Source organism: Grus americana, chromosome Z (genome assembly GCF_028858705.1).
Source record: "Grus americana isolate bGruAme1 chromosome Z, bGruAme1.mat, whole genome shotgun sequence".
Classification (NCBI taxonomy): domain Eukaryota; kingdom Metazoa; phylum Chordata; class Aves; order Gruiformes; family Gruidae; genus Grus; species Grus americana.
In genome coordinates, this window is record NC_072891.1 from 14,734,383 (window position 1) to 14,761,822 (window position 27,440).

Genomic DNA, 27,440 nt, shown 5'->3' on the forward strand with positions numbered 1-27,440 from the left:
AGAAGACTAACAATATAGTGTATTTTTTGCTCTTAACGATAAAACTCATGAAGTTCAGTAAGGAACAATGCAAAGCCCTGTCTCTTGGATGCAAGTGTCCCATGTATTGACACATGCTGAAAGACGTGGGACTTTCATCCATGGAGGTTTTCAAGTCCCAGCTGGACAAAGCCGTGACTGACCTGATCTGGTGTTGGCAGTTATCTGGTTTGGAGTTGGAGGTTAACCTAGGTGAACTCGAGCTCTGTTCCAACTAATGTTTCTATGATGCTACAACAAATTCATCTGTTTAAAAGTGTATCTGGTAAAAATTTTTAGCTTCCCCCATACCCTTGTCCAACCAAAAAAAAAAAAAAAAAAAAATTAGAAACTATTGATCTGGTCTTGTCTCTTGCTTTCTTCTACCCTCCATTCTTTTGCTGATATAATTTACCTCTTTCAAGGCAGGGGTTGGACGTTGTTATTATTGTTACTTGCATGCCATGAGTGTAAGACTAATAAGCGATAATGTGTAGTTTTTAAATGGTAGGTAAAAATACAAATGGAGAAGCACTGATGCGTGGTTTTGAAGTATTTTAACAACAGCTGATTTTTTTGCCTTTGCCTTCGTATTTCCACAAACTATATGAGACAAGGATTCTGTTTACATAGATGATTTAAATTCAGGTCAGTTTTTTAAAGAGCTTAAACCTAAAAAATAATGATAAAATCTATTGCTCAAACTGATGATAAAGTTGATTTATCTTTTAATTGTAAAGTATATTGCCAAAAACCTAGGCTAAATGGTGTTTTGCCTAAAGCTGTTCTTGTCAGATGACTATTTTTTTTGGCTAGTGATATGTATATAAAACCATCAAATAGTAACATCTGCTTTAGTTCTTGTTTACTTAAAAATAATTCAGATTTTCTTTCTCTTGTAAACTTATGGAATTCCAGTGTATTGTGGTCCAACAGTCAAAATGCTAAAATATTTGTTATATCACCCCATTAACTTTTAAGTATTTCTCTCCATATTTGTGCTTAAAGCAAACTGAAGTAATTCCAGCATTGCAGGAGTAGTTTCCAAATTTCTCTTTGAATGTAGTCAATGAGCATGTGCCTGTACTTCAAAGTAGTAAAGCCAACTGGAGAAAGACATTTTGTATTCATAGTCACCATAATGGCAATAACTTCAGATAAAATCCTTACCTTCTGTTTTTTCCATCCTAAAGAAACAGGGCTGACTACTAAATTTGCAACTTCTAGTCTTTTATGAAAAGCTCATCTGAGGTTAAATCCATCTTGACTCTCAAATTCTGTTTCCTCAGTTTTCTCCAGCAAGGTCTTTGGCTAGCGTAGTTTGACATTGAGTATGAATATTCTGTCACCCTGGTATTTCTTGTTATTCCTGTTATTTTTGTGCAGTTTGGAACAATTTCAGTGACACTGTATTGATGCCTATTGTTCGATCCTTTCTCTGCATTATGGTTCTCCCAAGAGAAAAAGAGGGAGTATGACTCTGTGCCATTTTCCGAAAGAAAAAATATAAATAGAAGAATGGCAGGGTTTTTATAATTCAAAACGAAAACAAGCAAGGATGAAGTAGATTAGAGCGTATAAAATCCATTAAATCATTGTGATGTCAGTCAGCCATTGCTGTAGTCAAAAGGGTCTGATTCACCCTCAACTTTCATGTGATTTGGAGTAAAATGTATAAAACTTTGTATGACATCTTACAAAACCTTGTAAGACCTCTTTGTGTTTATTTCCTTAGGGTCACACAGCAATGCTCAATTCAGGCTGTTGGCATCCAAAAATAAAGGAAGAATTTTTGACATGTTCTAATGATGGGTGAGTATTGAGGTCTATCTTTGTCAGGGTTTTCTGAGAGGCTTTTTTGGCTTTTGTGTTTTAATATTGTGCCCAAATTTGCTTTAAATATCATCCTTTTAAATCTTAAGTGCTCAGGACAACATTATGTGAGAACTGGAAGCATAAATTTTATTTGTTTCAGCTCTAGATAATTAATGTATTTTGTCTGTATTATTTTAGTTTTATAATTTAAAATGACTTTGAATATTTCATGAAGGTTGTTTCTTAAATATGTTTTTACAAAAATTCTCGGACAAAATCTAACTTTACTTAGTATCTTCAGAGTAGAATAATTCTGATGAAAAAAACTGAAATGTAACTGAATTTGCTGGGAAGACAGAGTATTTCAACTGGAAATTGCAAGTTTTATGTTAAGTGTTTGACAAATGTCAGAGACTGTTAGAAATTATTTTGTGGCTTCATTCTTGATCTTTGTGGTTAGAATCAAACCGCAAAATGTCACTGTGGCAATTGTATTAATTAATAAAGTTACTGCAGCTGTCAGTAGCAAGATCATGGACGATTTTTGAACTGATGTTTCAAATACGCAATCTCTTTACTCCAGAATGACAGTGAGTGGGAAGACTGAATTGCCCCACTAACGTATCTGTAGTGTGGTCGATGTTAAACAAAAGACTCCAAGTATCAATTACTTTAAATGACATGGGCCTTTTTTCCCAAGAGGGACCGACTTGTTTAACACACAGGTACATGAAAAAATGATTTTAATAGGAAAATTCACAATTTCTGATAAGACTGTGGCAGAAGAAAAAAAACCCAAACACTACAATGTGCTTTATGGAGCAGTTCAGTTGCAAAAATACATGCAAGTTAAGCCAACTATATATTTTTTCCAGCTTGTAGACAGAAAGGTCTTACTTCCATAGTAGAAATATTTATTAAATGGTAGAATAGGTACTTTTAAAAGTTTGTTGCTGTTTTGTATGTATTTAGATATTAGTACAGCTTCTTAATTAGATTGAATAGTTTGTAGATAGTGAAAAACAAATTAAGTTATTATAAATTATGAAGATTGTCTAATTTTGTCCCATCTAAGCAAGTGCCTAAAAAATATGCCAAATGTGGATTCAGTGCATCCCTGATGCTTGAATTGCTGCAAATTGAAATGGTGCGGTCAAGTAAGTAAAATCTAGATAAACAATACTATAAATGGCTGCATAATTGCATTTTCAGAGACACTGCATGGCTGACTTTACAGGAAAAGTATTTTAAACCCATTTTGTTTTGTTTCATGCTAGTGACAGGTCTTTCCAGGCTTTGGACATGTCATGTGAAAAGAAACAATTTGGATTGCATAATTTGCAACATAGGACTTAAATGTTAAAGACTGTATTCCATCTGTAAATTTAATAGTAACAGAAACTATAAAGTCTCCAAAGTTTAATCAGTAATTTATCTCAAGACTGGAGCTCTAAACTAGAACAGAATAGACTGTTTCAGTGTGAAAGGACCTACAACGATCATCTAGCCCAAGTGCCTGACCACTTCAGGGCTGACCAAAAGTTAAAACATGGTGTTAAGGGCATTGTCCCAACAATGCCGTTTTAAACACTGACATATTCGAGGCATCAACCACCTCTCTAGGCAGTCTGTTCCACCAGTGTTTGACCACTGTCTCTTTAAAGAAATGCTTCCTAATGTCCCATCTGAACCTCTCCTGGTACAGCTTTGAACCATTCCCATGTGTCCTATCACTGGGTACCAGGGAGAAGAGCCTAGCACCTCCCTCCCCTCCTCAGGGAGCTGCGGAGAGCCATGAGGTCGCCCCTCAGCCTCCTTGTCTCCAAACTAGACAAAACCAGATTCCTCAGCCGCTCCTCACAGGACATGCCTTCCAGCCCTCTCACCAGCTTTGTTCTCTCCTCTGGACACATTCAAGGACCTTCCCGTCCTTGTTAAATGGTGTGTCCCAGCACTGCACACAGCACTGCAGGTGAGGCCGCACCAGCGCTGAATACAGTGGGATAATCCCCTCTTTTGGCCGGCTGGTTTTGTTGTGTTTGATGCCCCCCCAGGATGGGGTTTGCCCTCTGGGCTGCCAGGGCACACTGCTGGCTCATACTGAGCCTGCTGAACTAAGAAAGTAGGAATCTGACTAGGGAAGGTCATGTGATTATGCCAATGTCTAATGAACTTGGAAAAGTTAATTAATTCAAAGAGATAAATAGAAATGTTGTTTTCATTAATTATGTTGTGTAAAGGTTTGTTAGAGAGTAGCACACCTTTGAAAATGTATGTTCCATTAGGAAATCACAGCAGTTGTTGGTATTATACAGCATTGGGTGAATTTCTGAATTCCTTTTGGTGTTGGGTCTTGCTATTGCTTTTACAATGCTGAAGAATGCTCAAGTGGAAATGTGGCTCTAAATAAATGAAGGTACTGTCTAGTGATGTTTGAATGAGGAAAAATAACTGCTGCAAGATTGTGTTATTTGGTAATTTCAGAGTGTATTTTGTTTAGCAAAGACAACATTAGAATAAAATAAAAACATTACAATACTTAGGTTTCAGAGCAGAGATATTTAAAGGTAAATAAATGGGCCATACCAGCAAGAGATAATTGAGTATTGTTATTGATTTGTGCTTAAAGGAAACAGCTTTTCTAAATTTCAAGTAAAAGCAATTTAAAAATTTGATTTATATGAAGCATTCCAGAAACTAGAAATTTTGTATTTTGTACTGATTCTTCTACATCTTGCATAGAGTGTGTTTATGGATGTCATTAAATGTTATAACTGTCTATCTATCTGCCTGTCTAGTTTTTTACATTTAATCCAGTATTTACACCTGACCCTTATGTGTTGAAGAACTATATTTAGTTGATTTGTAAAGCTGGCTTTTTTTGTTTGAGTCTGGTTTGCACATAATGAAACACTTGCAGAAATATGAAGCTGTTGAAGAGTCTGTGTGAAACCTTGGTTTATGTTGTATGCAAAGCAAACAAACCACTATAACAGAACTTGAACTTTGGAGACAGTTGCCTTACTGGGTCGGACCAAAAAACTGTCAGTCTTTAGTCTAGAGAGAAGAGGTCTAAATAGGGATGGGGTGTGATCAAAGTTTGCAAAATGTTCAAGATGGTAGATGAGCTGAATGTGGAACTGTAGTTCGCCAAAACCTCTTACACTAAGAGGCGTTTGTTGAAAGTGTCTAGAGTTACATTTAAAGCTAATAAAAGAAAATACTACTTTTTGGATACTTTTCAATTATATTCTGGAATATGCTGTCACAGGAGGTTGTGGAGGCATGTTTAAAAAGGGAGGAGAAAAATTCCTGTTTAGAAGGGCTCATAAACAGATAGGAAATGCAATAGACTATCTCTAATATGACAGTTGTGGATAGTGAGGAGGAATGAAGGGAATAAGCCAAAATGGCCAGGCTCAGTCATCATTATTATTGCTGTGATCACAGACTGAATATAGGGCTAAATGAATCTGTGGTCAGATTTAGTCAGATATTTGTTATATTTTTATATGTTCTTCAATGACAGTTAATAATTAAGACAGAACTTTATGCTATGCTACTGTTGGAAATGTAGTGTGTTGATTGTTCTCAAGATACAATGCCTTTGCAGTGATGTTATATCTAGAGTTGGTGTGGTTTTCATGCAAATAGTGTAACTGTTGGTAAGGTCTTCTCTCTTGAGGAAGATGTTGAGACAAAGCCTAATATATCTTTGTGTGGCTTTAGTACATAGACATTTCAGGTAAGAATGTTTCATCTAGGTTTAAAAAAAAAAAAAAAAGTCCTGAATCAGGCACAGAGACCTGCCTGTACCCAATTTTGACATTCCTAACATTGTGCATGGATGTGATTGGGCATTCACAGTCCTCAACATACTCCTCTCTGTCATACTTTATCAACATCTATATCCATAAGAGGAAAAATGAAAAACTTTACAGTATAGCACATCAGAGGAAAAGGTGAAATCAAACACCTACTAATCTCAAAGGTTTTTTTATCCTGGCAGTGCACTGCTGCTCTTGTGCACAGTGAAGATGAGCTCTGGAAATTTTGCAGTAGATTTCTGTTAGTTTTGTTCTAAAATTTGTACTAGACATTGATGTAAGATCAAATTACTTGAATTACAGTGACTGCTCTGGAACTTTTAATAGGCAATGTGGTGCTATCTGTATCTCCAGATGTTGGGATTTAATCTTCATATCGGAAGGGGAACTGCCACAATTGGCATGTGTGGAGAAGGCCACCTAATGCTGAACACCAAAATGGGACCCTTTGGAGGGTCAGCCCTGAGTGTGTGGACGTAGGAGAATGAAACCAGTTTTGCCTTTAATAGGCATGAAGAAAGGTTGAACACCTTCCATTTTTGCTGGCTTTAGTTTCTGTTGAACACCACAGGGAACACTAAAGCAAGGCAGTATTAGCTCTTAAGTAGAGACTTCTTCACTCACTTGATCAATATTTGTGTGTGGAGACCTTCTGTGTACTCCAAACCTGTTTGCCAGAACGAACACCTGTTTTTAAAGATGCTTGCAAGAAAAGGGTTTTCGATTTGTCGTCTACAAGTTTGGAAGCTGCTGAAAGTAACAGTTGAAGCATGTGTGTTGTGGTGCTTGAGGCATGCTGAATGGGGGTGTCTGAGGTTGAAGGAGAAGAGGACACAGGGGAGCACCTGAGCGGTGTTAGAGTACTGTTAAACCCTAATCTGTATATTCTGTGCTTCTAAATAACATATGCACCACCTCTAGAGAAAACAATCATTCATAAACTGAATGTTAGAACTATTTACAAATCATAGAGTATATTTTATCTGACTACTATAGCATTTGCATTGTCTGTCTCTTTAGTTGAATGGTTGTCACTTGCATACAGTTTAAAAATGAAGTAAGGAAAGAAGATGCAGTTTCTGGTTGGTATGTTGAAAGCAGGAGTTTTCATCATGCATAAAGAAGTTAAAAAGCAAACTTTGCAAGTAGACTTGTGGAGTCAAAGGAAAATAACATATTTTAAATATGTTTTAAATGCTTTTAAAATATTTTGAATACATATTTCTTTTTATGTTAACCTGCTATAATTCAATTTCTTACTTGGGCATAGTCTTTATATGCACTTGACAGTTTCTTTTGAGTCCAGATGATCAAGGATGTAGTAGTATCCTGAACTAAAAAGTCATTCAAATGAAGGTTCTTTGAATTGCTGTTGCAAAAGAAATATTTTGAGACATGGTCTGTTTCTTGGAATTTATTCATGGCATTCAAATTTTCTCTACATTTAAAAAAAAAAAAATCCCATAAGTAGGTTCTAACCATAATGTAGTATAATCTGTGGTTATTAGGCTATTTATAAATTTATTACTTCAGACTGCAGAAATATGGGTTACCAGCAGGGAGTCTCAGTGTGTTTTGTATGACTGTTCAAGGGCACAATTTTGAACTCAGAAAAGACTACATAAGAAAAAGACATAGTTCCTTCTGTTATGAGACTCCGTTATGAGAGAAACAGAAGCTCATCAGTTTACATGCTGGAATGAGCCAGACCCTAGACCCAGCAGTTACAGAATAAGTCTGAAAAGTCTTGTGAATTTGTATAAGTTAATGCCCACTTATGTGATTGTTAGTGAATATATATAACTTACAGTAGCTCACTTCATTTTGTTTTCCTTGAAAATATTCCAAATGATGGCTTGCTAAAACATATAATACCATACTGTTTCTTTTTTCCATGTTATAGTAAGGTGGGTTTTTTAAAAAAAACTTATTTCTAAACAAATAGTTGCATTATTCTTGAATTACAGATGAATAATAATTTTGTTGGGCTTTTACAGATTGTTCAGAGTTTGTTAGCTTTTAGTTGCAGAAATAAATAAGAAATTTGCCAGTTCTTTAAGTAGTTTGGTGATTAACCCTAAGTGCATGAATGAATAATGCTAATCAACCTAAAGATTTAGCTAAGGAGTTCTTTATTTCAATGTATTTTTTTTAAACTAAGTTAGAACTTGTGCATATATTCTCAGGAACTGTGTAATGCTGCTTTTAGTTTTCCAGCATTTCACATGATTAGAATAAAACTGTATCAAAAGAAAAGACAGACATAGAAACTCAATTGTCTTCTCCATGGAACTGCAGTAATTCTATCTTTAAAAGTTTGCTTTACAGATATGATAATTTCAGTTTTCACTAATTTGTCTGTTGTTAATTCATACCAACCTTTCACTGTTTTTAAAGTGTATGTGTAAAGCTCTTTTCAGTGCTGGTATTAACTTGATTTAAACTTGCACAGTCTATCTTTTAATTTATGCGTATATGTTGCCTAGAATTTTAAATACCCCAACAGATATTCCTGAAAGATCAGTCCCTTTTAACTGTGGGTACTGCTTGCTATTCTAGATAAGGCTCAGAAAGAGTGTGTGATCAACAAGATCTTCGTCTTTTTCATAATGCCTTTACCACATTATTCAGGCTTATTTAGAATGTACACTTACTAAGGCAAGGATTTTTCAATTTATCAGCAGTATGTTGAGCATGTCAACAGAACTGCAGAAAAGTTTATAGTAACAGAAATGCCAACATTAATGCATTGCCTAAAAGTGATAGAAAATTTTGAAAATGAGAAAGACTTTAAAAATTATTCTCCTCTCTGGAAATACACCTGAGCAGAGTGACTGGAAAGAAAAATACCCTGTGTTTTAAGACATAACTACCTCCTTGTTTATATCATTCCAAAATATCAGTTGACTTCTATGTTAAAACAAAGGAGGAAGAGGAAACGGATAATATTGTTTTCATTATTTGGATGTTTTCTTATCACAAATGTGATAGGTAGTGCTGTATGAATAAGCAAGAGAGCTCAGTGATATTAAATGTTCCAGAAACAGGTGTTCTATGTCCCTACTCTCATATATTTTTTTCCTTTTAGAAGTAGAATCACAGCCAAACTTGAAATTTAGCAGTCCTGAACTTTGTGATTTGTCATTGCAGCTAGGGCTGGGGTTGCTTAACAGCTGGTTTACTGTAGAAAATCCCTCTCACAAGTCTTCCCTCTCTCACCCTCTAGTAAGTTAGGTTAGTGTTCATACTCTTTAGAAGGTATCTTAGAGAACATTGACAACCATCACCAAGTGACCTCTGTAATAAGTTATTTAGGGATAAATTGTGCTTCAGTGTAGGTCCGTCTCTAATTAAATACATAGCGTTTTTTTCAGCAAAGTAGCTTCAAATCTTCAGAAATAAAATTTTGCCTTTAAGGTACCATTTAATCCTTAGACTTTTGTCAAATGTATGTTTCAAATATGAAGCTACTCTGCTACATGGAATAGGGTGTTAAATGGATTTTTTTTAATCATATACTGTTGATTAGTAAATGTTCTCTGTGTCTTAATGAAAAAGAAAGAGGCAGATTTCTGTGACTTGTGGTGTGAATTAGAACAAGTGATGACCCTAGAGGGTGTTCAGAAAGGAAAAGTGAATACATTGTTAAAATCCTCTTTTCAGGTTTAAAGACAATGGTAGCTTAACCACCTTTTTTAAATGGAGCACTTGACAATAAGCTTAATTAAATTTGCAAATATGATTTGTAGTTTCAAGCATGCAAAATATAATTTGTGAAGGACAAGTGGTGTTGATAGTAGTTTTGCATAACTTCCATCTACTGTTTGCAAGCATTGCTGTTTAGAACAGTTTTCTCTCCTTTATGACATCTGTTATGTCCTAGATACTGCTTGTGGGGGCTTTTGAAATTTGATACATCTTAGTGAACAGTGCTGTTTCATGATCACTTTTATCTCAGCTACCTTTCACTTTTTATAGGTTAACCAGTTCCATCCTATTAACCAGGTTTGCATCTAGAATAGCTGCTGTCTCATCTCCCTCCAATTAGCTGCCTTCTTTCTATGTCTGATGTCTGTGTAGGTGGCAGCTATCGGTATATGACTTCTCCTACATGACCATTGTTCTCTGGCAAGTGTTCCTTTAATTAGGCCCAAAACTGCATATAGGCTTGATAGCTTGACAGAAAAGAGATTTGAGGCAGGTCTGGAATAGTACTGCTGAAGATGGCCAGCAGTCAGTTTTCCTGCCCACAGAGCAATCAGTTGCTCTTCCTCCCAGTATGCCATGCTGCTTGTCTTGAACTGGCAAGCTCATTCAGCCCAGATGATTCTGTTTTCATTAAGTTGGTGAGGTCTGTGCCCCATAAGCTTTAGAGCCAAGTCACCTACTACAGTTCACATACTTGCTCCTTAGATTTTTTGCCATTGTAGTATGTTCTCAGGAGATCATGAGATTTGGTATCTCCAGTCTGCTTGGCTGTGCACTGCGAAGGACAGTGCCGCTGACTGTGAAACTGGGATTATGTAGCATTTCTCCTGGATTTATAGAATCTAATCTTCAGGTTACATACTATCTGCTCACTCTAGGTTGATAGCCTCTCAGCCTAAGCTGATTACACTTGAAGTGAATACAACCCTGGAGTTTGTCTAAACTCTGTTAAGGCCTGGAATAGCTTGGTTGACAACTGAAGAATTGAAGCTGTAATTTTACTTTTCATGAATGTTTTAAGTATCAGTAATACTGTGCATGTGAAAATGTAGGTTGGAGCAGAATCTGGACTTGTGCATTTCAGTGTAAGTGTAGTTATGTATTTGTAGTTATGTATGTTATTTTGCTTTTACACAGAATTTGTAGATTTTGTGACTAATGTCACGCTATTTGAAGAAATAGTACAATTAAACTTGTTATATATACTGTCTTTTTTTTGTTTAAAAGCACTAAACTACAACACTGAAGAAAGCTTTTGGATAAATATTGTTAGTCTTAATGCCTTCAGTATGTTAAACATTTTATGTGTAATAAATACAGTTAACACTGATCAGTCTGCAGCTTTGAAAACTGCAGGGAGCATTAAGATAGCAATGCCAAGGCTATTACCAAGATTTTGTATAAACTTTTGTTAGAACCTAAGCTTCAACACTGCATCTGTCTTCACAAATTTGAAGACTAGTTGGCAAAGTATACTTGAAAATAATTACTAATGTTTCACCTTTATCTAGGGAATCATTTTAAAATCTTTGTTTAATTGCAAAGTCTTAAGCTTGTGCTTTTGTGTAGTTTCTAGACTTACTTCTTAAAACAAGCTGCATGCTATAGAGTGTAGGACTTGCTTTGGGGTCCAAAGTTATTACTCTCCAAAAAGGTCACTCTGAATTATATCTAGTTGCATCATACTGCTTTATAGGGTAGGGAATGCAAATAATACTGAGATGAAACAACTGAATATGCCAGTGGTGGAATATGGCTTGGACTCACATCCTAGAAAGAAAATAATTCTTGCACATATGTATATAGCTGTGTATACACATACATGTTCACGTGAAATATTCCATATGAAGATGAAATTCTGAAGTTTGCATACTTTTATTCAAGATTTTTGAGATGCTTCCCCCCCCCCCCCCGGACAGTATTACAGTTTTGGCAAATTTTCAGAATTAATTTAGATTAAAAAAGAATACAGTTCTGATCAATGATTTATTTTTAGTCATACCAAGGTAAAGTTGTTTTTTATTATGGCAAGAAACTTGAAAGTTCTTTTGTTTTGTGTCAGATGAAAATATACATTAAAAAAAATGGTTGGTTTATCTGGCAAGCACAGTATTTAAATATTCACAGTACTTCAGTGCTTTCTGAACAATTTGTTCCTTATAGAACTGTGCAGTGAGTGGAGCAAGAAGGGACAGCGTTTTCAAAGGAAGTTGGCCTTTGCTAGTTGTGGTGGGTTGACCCTGGCTGGAGGCCAGGTGCCCACCAGAGCCGCTCTCTCACTCCCCTCATTCACCAAACAGGGGAGAAAAGGCATAACGAAATGCTTGTGGGTCGAGATAAGGACAGGGAGAGATCACTCACTAATTATCGTCACGAGCAAAACAGACCAAACTTAGAGAGGGAATTCATCTAATTTATTACTAGGCAAAACAGAGTAGAGGAATGAGAAAATAAAATCAACTCTTAAAACACTTCCCCCCACCCCTCCCATCTTCCCGGGCTCAACTTCACTCCCGGCTTCAACCTTCCCCCCCTCAGCGGCACAGGGGGACAGGGAATGGGGGTTACGGTCAGTTCATCTCACGGTGTTTCTGCCGCTTCTTCATCCTCAGGGGGAGGACTCCTCTCATCGTTCCCCTGCTCCAGCGTGGGATCCCCCACGGGGTCACAAGTCCTGCCAGCAAACCTGCCCTGGCATGGGCTCCCCTCTTCACGGGTCCACCGGTCCGGCCAGGAACTTGCTCCAGCGTGGGCTTCCCACGGGCCGCAGCCTCCTTCAGGTGCCTCCACCTGCTCCGGCGTGGGGTCCTCCACGGGCTGCAGGTGGAATCTCTACATGCCCTCATCCTTCCTCCATGGGCTGCAGGGGGACAGCCTGCTTCACCATGGCCTTCACCCCGGGCTGCAGGGGGATCTCCACTCCGGCGCCTGGAGCTCCTCCTCCCCCTCCATCTGCACTGACCTTGGTGTCTGCAGAGTTTCTTATATCTTCTCACTCCTCTCTCCGGCTGCAAAAGCTCTCTCTCTCTAAGTGTTTTTTCTTCTTCTTAAATATGTTATCACAGAGGCGCTGATTGGCTTGGCCTTGGCCAGCGGCGGGCCTGTCTTAGAGCCGGCTGGCATTGGCTCTATGAGACACAGGGGAAGCTTCTAGCAGCTTCTCACAGAAGCCACCCCTGTAGCCCCTCCCGCTACCAAAACCCTGCCACGCAAACCCAACACATTCCACCCCTCGCCTCTGTGAATCACATATTTAAGAATTATTAAAATATACATTTAACACAAAAACTATACACACACTAATCACATCAACAAGGAAAAAGAAAAAAAAAATTCCCCCCACCAGAATCAAAGCAACTATCACAACACCAAACAAGAGTGGACAATACACACAGAATCCACCTCTTGCCCCTTCACCACTATTTCACTCTCAAGCTAAGTTCAGTCAATGTTGTGCCCGTTACCTCTTCCAATTACTGTCCATATCTCGATTTTCTCATGCCCCACGTTGGGTGCCAAAAAGACTGTGGTGGGTTTACCCTGGCTGGAGGCCAGGTGCCCACCAGAGCCACTCTCTCACTCCCCTTATTCACTAAACGGGAGAAAAGGCATAATGAAATGCCTGTGGGTCGAGATAAGGACAGGGAGAGATCACTCACTAATTATTGTCACGAGCAAAACAGACCAAACTTAGAGAGGGAATTCATCTAATTTATTACTAGGCAAAACAGAGTAGAGGAATGAGAAAATAAAATCAACTCTTAAAACACTTCCCCCCACCCCTCCCATCTTCCCGGGCTCAACTTCACTCCCGGCTTCAACCTTCTCCCCCCTCAGCGGCACAGGGGGACTGGGAGTGGGGGTTACGGTCAGTTCATCACACGGTGTTTCTGCCGCTTCTTCATCCTCAGGGGGAGGACTCCTCTCATCGTTCCCCTGCTCCAGCATGGAGTCCCTCTCACGGGGTGCAGACCTTCAGGAGCAAACTGCTCCAGCGTGGGATCCCCCACGGGGTCACAAGTCCTGCCAGCAAACCTGCCCTGGCATGGGCTCCCCTCTTCACGGGTCCACCGGTCCGGCCTGGAACTTGCTCCAGCATGGGCTTCCCACAGGCCGCAGCCTCCTTCAGGTGCCTCCACCTGCTCCGGCATGGGGTCCTCCACAGGCTGCAGGTGGAATCTCTACATGCCCTCATCCTTCCTCCATGGGCTGCAGGGGGACAGCCTGCTTCACCATGGCCTTCACCACGGGCTGCAGGGGGATCTCTGCTCCGGCACCTGGAGCTCCTCCTCCCCCTCCTTCTGCACTGACCTTCGTGTCTGCAGAGTTTCTTACATCTTCTCACTCCTCTCTCGGGCTGCAAAAGCTCTCTCTCTAAGTGTTTTTCTTCTTCTTAAATATGTTATCACAGAGGCGCTGATTGGCTTGGCCTTGGCCAGCGGCGGGCCCGTCTTAGAGCCGGCTGGCATTGGCTCTATCAGACACAGGGGGAGCTTCTAGCAGCTTCTCACAGAAGCCACCCCTGTAGCCCCTCCCGCTACCAAAACCTTGCCACACAAACCCAACAGACTAGTCAATCTGAATGTTCTTAGCTTAGCATGGGAAAGCAGCAGTTTTGGTGTATATATTTGCTTCTCTTGTGCTAGAACGCTTAGTATTTCACTTCTCACCTGTATTGCACACAACTTATGGATAAGCTTTCCTTGGGACTTGTTCCCTTTCTGTCAAAACAAGACAGATTGGAAAAACTGTTTAATTACTACATCTTTCCTGGTCTTGGCTCACTTTGAGTGAGATGGGTTAGATAATACTTTTGAGCAGCCCCGTTAGCAGATCTGAGGGGTAAGAAACTTCTGGCAGGATAGGAATGATGGGAGACTGAAAGTTTTAATATTTCCATCAGCTCAGCTTGGTATCAGATAGGGAAGAAGACAGGAATTTTCCATTTTTGAAACTGATAGGAAACTTCCCATGTTTTTGGGTCATATACAGATTGTTGAGCAAACAAGTATCTTTCACTAAGGTAATTTCCTTTCTTGTCTTCTCCCATTAAGAATTGATTATGTCTTTTATTATATGAAGGTGAAATCCTTTTCTCTGAAGTTTTCGCTAGTTATTTTAACCTATAACTCAATTTAAAGGACTATTTTCTCATGAGATATGCATCTTATTTGAATGACCAGAATTCTCTGATTATTCTAGTAATAGTGGGAAGTACAATAGACTTAGTAAACTAAACTCAAATGTTTTTGTTTGATAATGAGAAAGTAAAGTAGGGTAGACAAGAATTTATTTTGGCACATTTGCTTACAAAGATAAAATATGTATTCTGTCTAAGAAAATAAAATTAAATTGCCATGATTAATGTTCAAATCAGATTCTGTATTAAAGTTATGCAATAATGACTAATGATGGTTAATATCCTATAGATCAAAATTCTGGGAAAATATTTACTTTGGGTTTTTTGACATTTGGAATTGCAGGTAATTTCATTGTTTGTGTAACGAAATTTAAAATTGTTCCTCTTCTCAGGGTCCTCATGTTATATAAATATATGTTTTAGTTAAAATTCCACTGATAAGTCACTTGTTTAGTGCCTAAGAAAAGTATGTTGAGTGGTTTTTGTTTTTCAGTAAATGCCTTGGGAGAATCTGAAGTTGCATTTCTCAATTGGTAGTCTTTTCAAAGGTATATGGTTTCACTGAATGATGGTTGGTCTGGAAATACTTTCAGTTCAGAAAATTCTGTTTTAAGGCTGATAGATCCCATTTCGCAAGTGGGATAGAATATTGTGGAAGTTCTGTATGGGTTTTTGTGAGAAACTTCTCTTGTTTATTTAATCAAACATTTTATAAATTTTTGTATAGCAGCCATTAGTAAGTTACAAGCAGTAAATTACAATCCAAAAGCAGTTGAAATTTTTTCTATTAATTCCAGTGAGTTTTGTTTGTGACTTTTAGAGGATTACTCTTGTAAATACATGTGAGGCATTTGTCATTTATCAGCTGGAGTGGCAGACATCTTAAAATTGGTAATCTGAAGTAATCAAAGCAACATGTTTCCCAGAATCATAGAATGGTTTAGGTTGGAAGGAACCTCAAAGATCATCTAGTTCCAAATCCCTGCTATGGGCAGGGACACCCTCCACTAGACCATGTTGCCCAAAGCCCCATCCAACCTGGCCTTGAACACTTCCAGTGATGGGGCATCCACAACCTCTCTGGACAACCTGTTCCAGTGTTTCACCACCCTCACAATGAACAATTTCTTCCTAACATCTCATCTAAATCTACCTTCTTTTAGTTTAAACCCATTACCCCTTGTCCTATCACTATATTCCCTGATAAAGAGTCCCTCTCCATCTTTCTTGTAGGCCCCCTTTAGGTACTGGAAGGCTGCTCTAAGGTCTCCCTGGAGCCTTCTCTTCTACAGGCTGAACAACCCCAACTCTCTCAGCCTGTCCTCATAGGAGAGGTGCTCCAGCCCTCTGATCATGTCCATGGCCCTCCTCTGGACTCATTCCAACAGCTGCATGTCTTTCTTGTACTGGGGACTCCAGAGCTGGACACAGTACTCCATGTGAGGTCTCACGAGAGCAGAGTACAAGGGGAGAATCATCTTCCTTGACCTCCTGGTCATGCTGGTTTTGATGCAGCCCAGGACACGGTTGGCTTTCTGGACTGCAAGCGACTCATGTTGAGCTTTGCAACAACCAACACCTCCAAGTCCTTCTCCTCAGGGCTGCTTTCAATCCATTCTCTGCCCAGCCTATAGTTGTGATTGGGATCGCGTTGACCCATGTGCAGGACCTTGCACTTGGCCTTGCTGAACTTCATGCAGTTTGCATGGGCTGACCTCTCAAGCCTATCAAGGTCCTTCTGGACAGCATCCCTTCCCTCCAGCATGTTGACCATGCCACACAGCTTGGTGTCATCAGCAAACTTGCAGAGGGTGCACTCGATCCCACTGTCCATGTCACTGGCAAAGATGTTGAACAGTGCCAGTCCCAGTACTGACCCCTGAGGAACGCCACTTGTCACTGTTCTCCACTTGGACATTGAGCCATTGACCACAACTCTTTGAGTTATACATGGAGAAGAACATTTTCAAAATTAAACCCATTTCCTGAAAATTATGTAGGGTTGATTGTATATTAGCTCTTAGTATGTAGCTATGGAAGAGCAGATACACATCTTTTTAAAAATCCATACACACGGAGAGAATTAAGTTTTACTAATGAAATTGGTTAAGGATATGATGTTAATGTTTTGTTTCAGCAATTACCTTGAGACTGCAGTTGAGTTCTGCATCTAGTTCCAGTGACAGCAGCCTAAAAAGGATGTTGAAAATGAAAAAGAAAAATTCAGAGAAGAATCCTAAAACTGCTTAACTAGGACTCAAGGAGCTGAATATGCTTCAGTTTATTGATTAAGATATTAAGAGACTTGGCAATAGTACAGAAATATTGATACGGAGATAAAATGTCTGGCAGTCGAAATTTTTTTAAGTTGTTAAAGACATAACTAGATCCAGTGATCAGAAGTTAGCAAGGTTTGAATAGGAGCGAAAAAGTATTTCTTTGTCAAAAGAAGGATTATGTGACTGTAAAATTTCTGTTTTATTCTCCAGTCAAACCAGTGATCTCAAAAAGCACCAGTTAAAAAGCCTGAGATTGGTATGGGTATGTAGATTTCTTGGTAATAAAAACTCTGATCAACTCATACATGTGACTTAGTTACTTATGGTTAAGGTTTTGGGTCTTGAGCTGTGAATGTCTGTTACTCAACTTTTTGAGGCTAGGAAGAAGTCCATACATAGTCCTTCTGAGGATGGCAGATCTGTCAATGTGGAACTTCAGGTGGGAAATGGATCTAATAATTTATGTGCTACAGAAATAACTACAAGATTTTTTTTCTTTTTTTTAGTTGCATGTTATTTCTTCAAAATCAATCTGCCTTCACAGTGTTATCAACCAATTCCTTGTTGATTTTTTACCTGATTCCTCCTCTTGCTGTCTCCAAATCATTCCTCAGTAGATTGTTTTACAGTCCCTTTATGGCAATAATGTTAATTTTTAAGCTAATTTTATCATTCAAGTATTTGCTAATAAAGCTTTATATTAAATGCATTTGTCTTGAGAAGGATTAGTTGAGTTTTGGAAACCTTTCATCTCCTTCTTGAAATGTTTCCAGACCTGTGATTTGTGAAATCTTCTGTGTGCTAGGACAGAAAACATCTGATCGATATTCTTCAGTTTAGCTCATTAATGGTAGTGGAAACTTTTGGTCAGCTAATCTCTACAATTAAGATCTACATTCATTGGTGTCTGTGTAATTTAGAACCTGCTGGCAAACATTTCAGTCTCCTGAGGTTGAACTTTTGGTGAGATAAGATGCAGATCTTCTTTTGTCATCATAAACTTAGTAGACCATATACATTCCTCCTTTCAAAATAAATAATTGACGTATACTCATTTGTAGCTTCCTTCTGTTGTGTGAGTCACAGTGAATTAAATGAATAGCAGAATAACATGTACTGATGAGTTTCAGTGAAGAAAAAAGGTGTCTTCCCTTTCTTGGTGGTACACACTTAAGCTTTAAAAATTAATGATTCTATTGGCATGTTTATTGTAAATCCTAGCAAATAATTTAACTTTAAACAGAGTTGGTTTGAGTTAAAATTCAGCTTTAGAACTTTTTCAGGGAGTGTTTTTTCTTTAAAAAAAACACCACCTTTGGTTTTTTTCATCCAATTCATAATAATTCTGAAAATAGATGTAATTACTTACCTATAAGCTGATGTTTCATCCCAGCATGTGTCTGTCTGCAGCATGCACTACTTTTCCTCTGGAATTTCATTTGGAATTTTTTTGTTAATTTTGCAAGGACACTGAATGAGTTTAGTGCTAATATAAAAATACGGTTTTGTAGTGGTCTTTTTGGGCCATTAAATGAAAACTGCCATTGAAATACAGTGTGGAATATATGTTTCCAGTTCTTTCATGAAGAGAAACTACCTCAGAGGACCAGAGTGGACTCATACAGTCCATGGCCAGGGCTCTTTTGCTTTAGAAACTTTTCCAAGTAGAAAAAGGGTGTCTAGTATGTTTAACATAGCTCATGTTTATTTACATGAAGTTTAGCCATTGAGTAACAAGTCTCTTAGTGACTCTAGAATGGCTAATTTTTAACCCCAGGACCCAAGTTTAGAAGGATCTAGATGACATTAATAGTCTCCTGAGCACTGTACATGAAAATAATAGCATTATAGTTTAGTTGCACAGGTTCTGATATTTTGGGGAGCAGTCCACGCAGTTATAAAGTAGTTGTTCCACATGCAAACTCCCATTTTTTTTATCCTCTACTGAAGGTTAGCACCCTTTCAACAGAATTGGTGTAGTGAGTGATGTGAACATTATTCATCTGCTTTGGTAGAAAGTTAGTGGCTTAGTTTAAAGAGCCTCCTTATCAGGTTACATTCAAATTAATCATTTAGCAATAAAACAGGCAGACGATAACATCTTACACAATGCCAAGTAGATTTTTCAAGAAGATACATAATAACATCCATTTATTCAAAATACAGATAAATATTTAACAGGTTGCTTATTTGTTTCCTTGTTTCTGAGCCTTTTGTCTAAACCTGCTTAATATTAATATTTCAAACTCTTCATGGTTCTTTCAAGTGAAAGCTGAAGTACTTGTGCAGTCTACCAATTTCAAGAGCATAATGGCTTGGGAAAGTACAAAGTATTGAAAGGCTTCCAAAAGCAGTAGAGATGTAGTAGATCTGCCCACTTAGTTTGGCAATGCATGTAATTATATGGAATATAACTTAAAAGTATTCCATGCATATTCAGTGCCATAATATAGGAAGACTTTAAGGTAATAAGCCTTACAAGCTTTATTTCTTGTAATGAGTATTTGTGAAATAGGTTACTTAAATAAGGCACTCACTGTTGCAGATAATATTATTTAGAATTATATATCAAATGTACGTGACTAGTGCTACATTCATAAAGTTCAAAGCAGGAGGAAAGTTAGATGTACAAAATTTTATGGCTTCAAAGAAACCAGATGTTTGTGTGCATGCACGCAAGTAAAGAGAGAAAGTCTGGTACCTGGTCCCAAGATAAAACTATTGTCAACTATGGGTTTTTTTTATTCCTCTGTCTTCTCAATGGTGCCCAGTGACAGGACAAGGGGCAACGGGTGCAAACTGGAACACAGGAAGTTCCATCTCAATATAAGGAAAAACTTCTTTACTCTGAGGGTGACCGAGCACTGGGACAGGCTGCCCAGAGAGGTTGTGGAGTCTCCTCCTCTGGAGATATTCAAAACCCACCTGGACGCGATCCTGTGCAACCTGCTTTAGGAGATCCTGCTTTAGCAGGGGGTGTTGGACTAAATGATCTCCAGAGGTCCCTTCCAACCCCTACCATTCTGTGAATTTGTGGAACTACAGAGATTTTAGGTCACTCGGTTTTTACCTGTGTAAAATAAAATACTCTTTGCTTTTACACAAACCTGGTTTAACCCGTATTTTATATACTCTGTACTACAAAGTTATTGCTTAAATACTCACATTGAATACCATGCAAATTATCTAAGAACTTGTTCTCAAGAGTTGCATGAGATAAAAATGAAGCAGAATTGGCATTTATGAAAATCAAATTATGCAGGAGGATTTGTATATCCAGCTTATCTGTCCTCATGTAGTTGAGGTTTTATTTTTTATTTCAGCCATAGCAATTCAGCTGTTTTCACTACCGAGGCTTAGAAATTACATGTGTCGATTATTTTAAATTCTGGTGACTTTTTTCTTTCTCCTGCCTCTGGAACAGTGCGATTTCTCATCCTTTGGCATAGGGGCATGGTATTTTGCAGGAAGAGGGAGCATTGTGGTTGTGTAGGGGTAAATTTCTGTGGCTTTCGTGAAAATGTCCCCTGATTAGTCAAAATTCTAAGTCTTTGGAAAAAATTACCCCTGGACACTTGTTCGTAATACAAGAGTGCCTTCATCAAGAAATAGCTGCTATCTCACATGTGTGTAGTAACTTGCACTGCACTGGCATAACAGTTTGCTTTTTGTCTTGACATGTGTAAAGGTGTGAAGTCCACTCCAGATACGTGAGGACGGCTTTTCCTAGACTAACTTATCTATTTATAGATATATATGTAGTGCAGAGCTGATTAAGAGAGCACAGCAAATGAGCAGGCCTGGTTAAGAGGAGTTTGAATAATGACTGTGCTGGCCCTTGCTGAAAGCTGTATGTTTACAAAAGGGTTAGTAAAGCTATTTTTGTCTTTATAAACTATGTATGTTTATATTAATATTTTTCTGAAGTTTTTCTTGATTAAAATGTTAGCTGCTGCAATAAAAAATGCAGTCAGTTGTAAAAGCTTGCATTTGAGAGCTTTTTCAACTGACATTTTTACTGCATAACTTCATTTTTAAAGGTTTCATGCAGTTTCAGGTAGATTATCTTAAGAACTAAAAATTTACAACAAAAGAAAATCTTGCTGCAATGCAGAGAAAATGGGGGACCAAAGCATGCTAAATTGTGCCAATTCTTTTTCTTCATTTATTTAAGCAAGTCTTGCTATTATATTGTCCATGGCTCTGTGGAAGTGAGTATGGCTTGTGCTTTGTCCCTAGACCCTGTGGAATGGTTTTAATTTTAAAATCCAGATGCATTTATGCACATAGACAGGAACAAAACTCTACTTTCCACATGGCATGGTTGAAGTGAAATTGATTAATCAAGTGAGATTTTACATTGCAGCTCATGTAAACGCAAACTTCTGCTCAAGACTAGGGTATAAGTTCAGCATTGTGTTTTGATCTTCCAGTTTTGTTTCGAGATTCTGCCCCTAGTGTCATACATTGATTCCAAGACTAGATCAATTTGTTTTTTCTGAAATGCTAAGTTTAGAATTTCATGTTATCCACAGTGTCCAAGTTTATCATGTATGACATAGGGGAAGCTCGTTCTGTTTGTCCATGTAAGACAAAGAAACTCAAACAGGTAAAGCTAGGGAATCCACCCAGTGGACAAACTTAAGTATTTGTAGTTCCTTTACAGCAGTTTGAAATGCACATATATCCTTTGTGTGTATAAATGCAGTGACTTCAGTAAACATGTGAAGTTGTTCATGTTGTTCATGTGCAAACAGCAGATGTGACATGAAAATACACTTTTTTCCCTCTGTTTGGAAATGGAACTGTTTTTCTAAACTTAGTTTACAACTTAACATGATCTCTCACCAAAGGCTAAAAGTATCTGGTAAACTTACACTTCTGACATTGACTTTGTACATACTTTCAAACAAGATGGCTCAGCTTTCTCAGTGGTAGGAACTGAATGGCAGCTTAGGAATGTCTATCCGGGGCTGCGTAAAATCAGCAGTAGCTTGTGGGTCTAAACAACTGGTCATAGGTATGTGCAAGAGGAGGTTTTGACATCTCATGCACTTCTAAAAGCTGTGTTATCTTTCCACAAAATTGAGGGTGCCAGGAGTGATGAAATTGTGTAAGAGGCAAATTTCAGCCTACGACCACTAGTCTGGCCTATTTGTATCTATTATTGATGTCTCTCTTGCTTCAAGAGAAAACACGTTTGGATTTTAAACATAAAAGTATACAAAAATTAAAAATTTTATTTCAGAAATAGCTTATTTTTTAAGAGCTTCCTCAGCTGCATTTTGCCATAAGAGGTAGGGACTAAACATACAAAGCCTCCTGAACTTGCTTTTCACTGATAGCTTCCAGTCGAGTGGAAGCTGGCAAATGTTGTCCCAATTTTCAAGAAGGGTAAGGAGGAAGACCTTGGTAACTACAGGCCAGTCAGTCTCACTTCAGTGCCTGGTATAATTATGGAGAAGATAATTCTGGGAGTTATTGAAAAACACTTGAGAGACAACGCAGTCATTGGTCATAGCCAGCACAGATTCATGAGGGAAAAGTCCTGCTTAACCAACTTAGTTTTCTTTTATGACAAAGTCACCCATCTAGTTACCAAGGGAAGCCAGTAGATGTGGCAAAAGCAAAGCTTTTGATGCTGTCTGTCAGAGTTTCCTTCTGGACAAAATGTCCAGCACACAGCTGGACAAGTCCATAATACGTTGGGTGAGCAATTGGCTGATGGGTCAGGCTCAAAGAGTTGTAGTAAATGGGGTTACATGAGGATGGCAGCCAGTCACCAGTGGGGTTCTGCAGAACTTGATTTTAGGGCTGGTGCTCTTTAATGTTTAAATAAATGATCTGGATGCAGGATCATCCTGCATTGTTTGCTGATGATACTAAACTAGGAGGAGCTGTGGACTCCCTCGAGGGTAGAGAGGCCTTACAGAGAGATATGGATAGATTGGAGAGCTGGAAAACCACCAACTGTATGATATTCAATAAGAGCAAGTGCTGGATTCTCCACCAGGGACAGGGAAGTCCTGGTTATACATACAAGTTGGGGGGCAAGAGACTGGACAGAAATGGAACTGTTTTTCTAAACTTAGTTTACAACTTAACATGATCTCTCACCAAAGGCTAAAAGTATCTGGTAAACTTACACTTCTGACATTGACTTTGTACATACTTTCAAACAAGATGGCTCAACTTTCTCAGTGGTAGGTTTTTCCCCATGGAAAGAGATGTGGGGGTTTGGGCTGGTGGCAAGTTGAATAGAAGTCACCAGTGTGCCCTGGCAGCCAAAGGGCCGACCGTGCCCTGGGGTGCCTCGAGCTCAGCACAGCGAGCCAGGCGAGGGAGGTGACTGCCCCACTCTACACTGCACTGGTGCGGCCCCACCTCGAGCGCTGGGTGCAGGTTTAGGCACCTCGCTGTAAGAAGGACATCAAACTATTCCAATGTGTCTGGAGGAGGGAGACCAAGGCGGTGAAAGGCCAATGTAATAAAACTTGCCATACATTAGCAATGAACTGCAGTCCAACAGAGGTAAGTACCATAAGTTTTTCTGGAGATTGTACTACAAAATAGAAAGTTTGTTACTTCATACATAAATACTAAGTAAAACTCAATTTTAAAATTTTGTGTAGCCCAAAGTGCTGTACAGCTGAGTCAAATTTTGTATTGTTTAGAATAGAGTCTTTAACTTCAGAAACCAAAATACATTTATTACTTACAATTTGCTCTCTTTTGATACTTACCTCTGTTAGATTGCAGTTCTTTGCTAATGGAACTGCAGAAAAATGTCTGTGAGTGAGATCTAAGACTGCAGCAAAAATGGTTTAAACTAATTGTCATGCATATAGGTTCAACTGAGGTGTTGCTTCAGAGAGCTTTTAATTGCTCGACTGCTTTAATTTCAGTTAATTTTTCACTGGTTTAATGGAGAGTTCTGCTGAATGTTAATTCCAATCTAAGTTATTTATTGGAGTGAAGAAGAACCTGAGATCCAAATGAGCCTTAACTATTTTATAGCCATGACTAATCAGCATTTTAGAAAGCATCCTGTTTTCCTAGTGATTTACTCTTCCTGCTTTTGCAGTATCATGCAAGACTGCTTTTGAGTCATTTCAGTTCATGCAGGTGCCAGTAACTTGAACTGTCGAGATGTTCTTTACCAGAAGTTTTCCCCTTTGATCTTTATCAGATGTACCCCATAGGGAGATTGATTACATCCCACTTTTGTCTTTACTAAGCTTTCAGAAGTCAATCACATAATACCTGTATTTCATCTAGTGTTCTGTATAGAAAGAATAATATTGAAGTGAGATGTTGATGGAGTAGTAAATGAAGGACTTCTTGTGTGCAAAGTGCTACAATAGTCTCAGGAAAATACCAGTGCTTACTTTTTTTTAAATAGCACAACATTAATATAGGCTTTGAATTATTATTAAGTCAAAAGCATATTGACTGTTTACAGGGCTTTGTATACTTCATTAAAATCACTGAACCTGTTACTCATTGGATGAAAAGATCTTATGGGTATGGTTCTCTAACCTGCACTATGGATGGTTTTCTGAAGGCTTGCATAGATACTTTGCTGATTTGAACCGGAGAAGTGATATGCTTTGATGCAAACATCCATGATTGCAAACCTAATGGCTGATGCAAAGGAAAACAACCTCTTTCTTCAGTCAGATTTGTATGTGAAGACTTCATCAACAAGAAACAAAGCAAATTAGCTGTCAGTGCCAGCCAGAAAGTCATTCAAAACTAGCAAGCTTTTTTCTCTTAGTGCAGTCTAGTTGCCCAGATGCTTAATGTGATCAAATATATTCAGTGTTTTAGGGAAATACAAAAGGAAATACTTTAAGGAAATACTGAGGGAGAAAGGCTAATAGGAATTCAGGCACAATGGGCATGTTCAGTTTTTGCCTGTAAATTGGCCTATGGAAGGGGTTTTGTCAAATAGACTGAATCCATTGTAACTACCTTGAGTGAAACTTGAGAAAAAATTCTTCAAGGAAGGAAACATCACAGCCACACAGTTTGGAACACCTAAATTATTTTTTTATTAACTTATGAGCCCTGCAATTGCTATTTTTGGTATAGTATATGCCTTTAATTTGAAGACCATTTTCTTCGTCTGAAGAGGCCTTTTTCTGTATCACTCTTTTGGGAATATAAACAGAGTTCTGAAGCATGTTTGTGGGTGTTTGGTTTTTTTTTTAAAATGTCTCAGTGAATTGCCTACTAATTTATCTTCTGTAGAATTTGAATGTATTTAAGATAGTGCTCAGTGCAGTGCATTCTTCTCTCAAAAATATCTAAAGCTTCACTTAATATCATTTTCCTTTTGTGTAATTTATTATTGTGCATTGGTTCTTAAAGCTGTTTGATTGGTTTGGTGGGGGATTTTTGTTTGTCACCCCCACCCCCACACCCCCCCAGACAGTTATCCTACCTTCAGAATGTAATCACTGGTTTTAAATTTCTTCTATTTTTCTATATTCTCAGCAGCACTGAATATAAGATGTATGTGGAATCTTAATCCTCCTTCCTTAGAAGTATGGACTCTTACTGGCATAATAATTGCATGCCTAACTACCCTCTACTACTGCTTTCTGTCCAGCAGTTAGCTTACTTAACTTTTTTTTTCCCACAAGTGATCTGTTTTTCACTTCCATATTCCTTCTTAGCTTTTTTTTTTCTACTTGTATGTTCATTCCCATAATATTTCTTTTCGTATCTTTTCTTCTGAGGTTGTAAAGTTTCTCCCACCAAGCCTTTTGTTTTACTTATCGTCAGACTATTTGTTTTGATGTGAGGAAAATTCTTCTGAGCTTTAGTAACTGCATTGGAACTAGTAACTACATAGGAACTATCTTTCCAATAACTGTTAATGGAAAAGACATATAGTAATGTTATTCTTTTGTTTTTAATCAAAATTTTCTATCATTTACTTTCCTCTTGATCTTCTACTGTTCTGTATATTATTTATATTTTAATATGTTATAGTGTCTTCCAGGATAGCAATTACATTCCAAGCAGATTGCTGGTATTCTCGTCTATTAGTAAAAAGAATGCATTATATGTAATGTGTTTTCTAGCTGGTTTTAATTATGAAGAACACTTGATTTACAAATAACTATTTGAAGATCTGTACATTTAGCAAACAAATGAGATATAAGGAAACAAATGTATTCCTCTTTAGATATGTTAAGAGCAAATGTAGTTTGAAATCTGAGGGTCTTTTAAAAATCTGTGAAAAAGGTATAGATAAAAATATTTCTAGAAAGGAAAAAAATATATTGTAAAGCTTTTAGAGCCCAGGTGAAACTTACTGATTTGAATTAAAGTACTCAGAATCTTTGAAGTTAAAGACTGAAGATAACAAGGTAGTTATCTGAATTTTGCATTGCACACTATAGTTCAGTGGGAATTCACAAGAGGGAAAAAAATTCTAGAGCAGAATCTTGATCCATTCTGAAATCTTCCCATTTATGTGACTGAATGCTCTTCCTTGTGCTTTGAGTTAACAGCTGCTGTTGATAGCTGATAAATGTCAATATTTCTAATGTAGGATTATTTTTTTCGGTGTTGTATTTTGTCATTCCTTCTCTCTGCCAATGCAATATGTAAAACAATCTTTGAAAATGATGGAATTTTGGAATTGGTCATTTTGATGAGCTGATCTGCAAATAGTTTGGGGGATTTTCAGGTTTTGAAAGAATTAACAATGTACTTAAAAAAAAAAAGTGTTCAAAATTCCACAGGGTATTTTTTCCATCACTTTGGACAGGCCCTTAGAAGCGAATAGCTGAAATAGATATGGAATTCGTATGCAAATACAGTATAACTTTTTGTACAGGATCTGCTGATTCAAAAAATTGTTGAGAAAACATAGTCTTTTCACATTGGCTGGCTTTGTACATTAGTTGTGTCTCCAACTCTACTTATATTCTCCATGTGTACTCCTCCTGTAATGCAAAAACTGAAGCAAGGAAGAGATGCGTAGATGATGTCCCTTTGTTCATCATTGCATGGTCAAGGGCCTAATTAATTGTATAGACTGAAGAGATTCTTTTCTTCTATTGATAACCTCGAGGAAGGAAGGGACTGGATGGCTGAATGACTTAAGCAAATAATTTCTAAATCTGAGTTCTGCCTGAATGATATGTGTCAATATTAAATTGGTAAGATTTGTAGTATGTTAATTACTACCTTATTTCTAGGAAGTTTGTTGCTACTCCTAAGTTTTTACCTTTTGAAGAATACCTTTTTGTATTGTTAGCCTGACCACTGGTTTAATCTGGGAAAACACAAAAATTACTCAGTCTGGAAAGCTTGTGTGCTTTGCATTTCAATAAAACGAGACTTCTTATGCATAAGTAAGAGGTTCTGTTGTCAAGTATTCTACTGTGTCTTTACAACTGTGCCTTCGTTATAACCTGACAGGGGTTATATAGACATATGGGTGGATGGCTCTGTACCTGAATGCATCCGCTGGCCAGTTCCTCAGCCAGAAGTAATTGTATGTCATAATGGACTAGTATTTGCTGCTGCTGCTGCTGTTTTCCTCCCACGAACAGGCAGCACAGCTGACTTGAAAGCAGTTACGCCAAATCTGGCATGACATTATAACTGTTGTATTCTGTTCCCTTGCTTTTA

General features: G+C 38.0%; 1 protein-coding gene across 1 annotated transcript in view; it reads left to right on the plus strand.

Moving 5' to 3' along the window:
• The window catches only part of WDR70 (WD repeat domain 70), a 155,588-nt gene that overhangs the window by 56,387 nt on the left and 71,761 nt on the right, over window positions 1–27,440 (plus strand). The window contains exon 9 of the mRNA XM_054809664.1: window positions 1,754–1,830. Coding sequence (XP_054665639.1) covers window positions 1,754–1,830 — 77 coding nt within the window. The remainder of the gene's footprint in view (window positions 1–1,753; window positions 1,831–27,440) is intronic.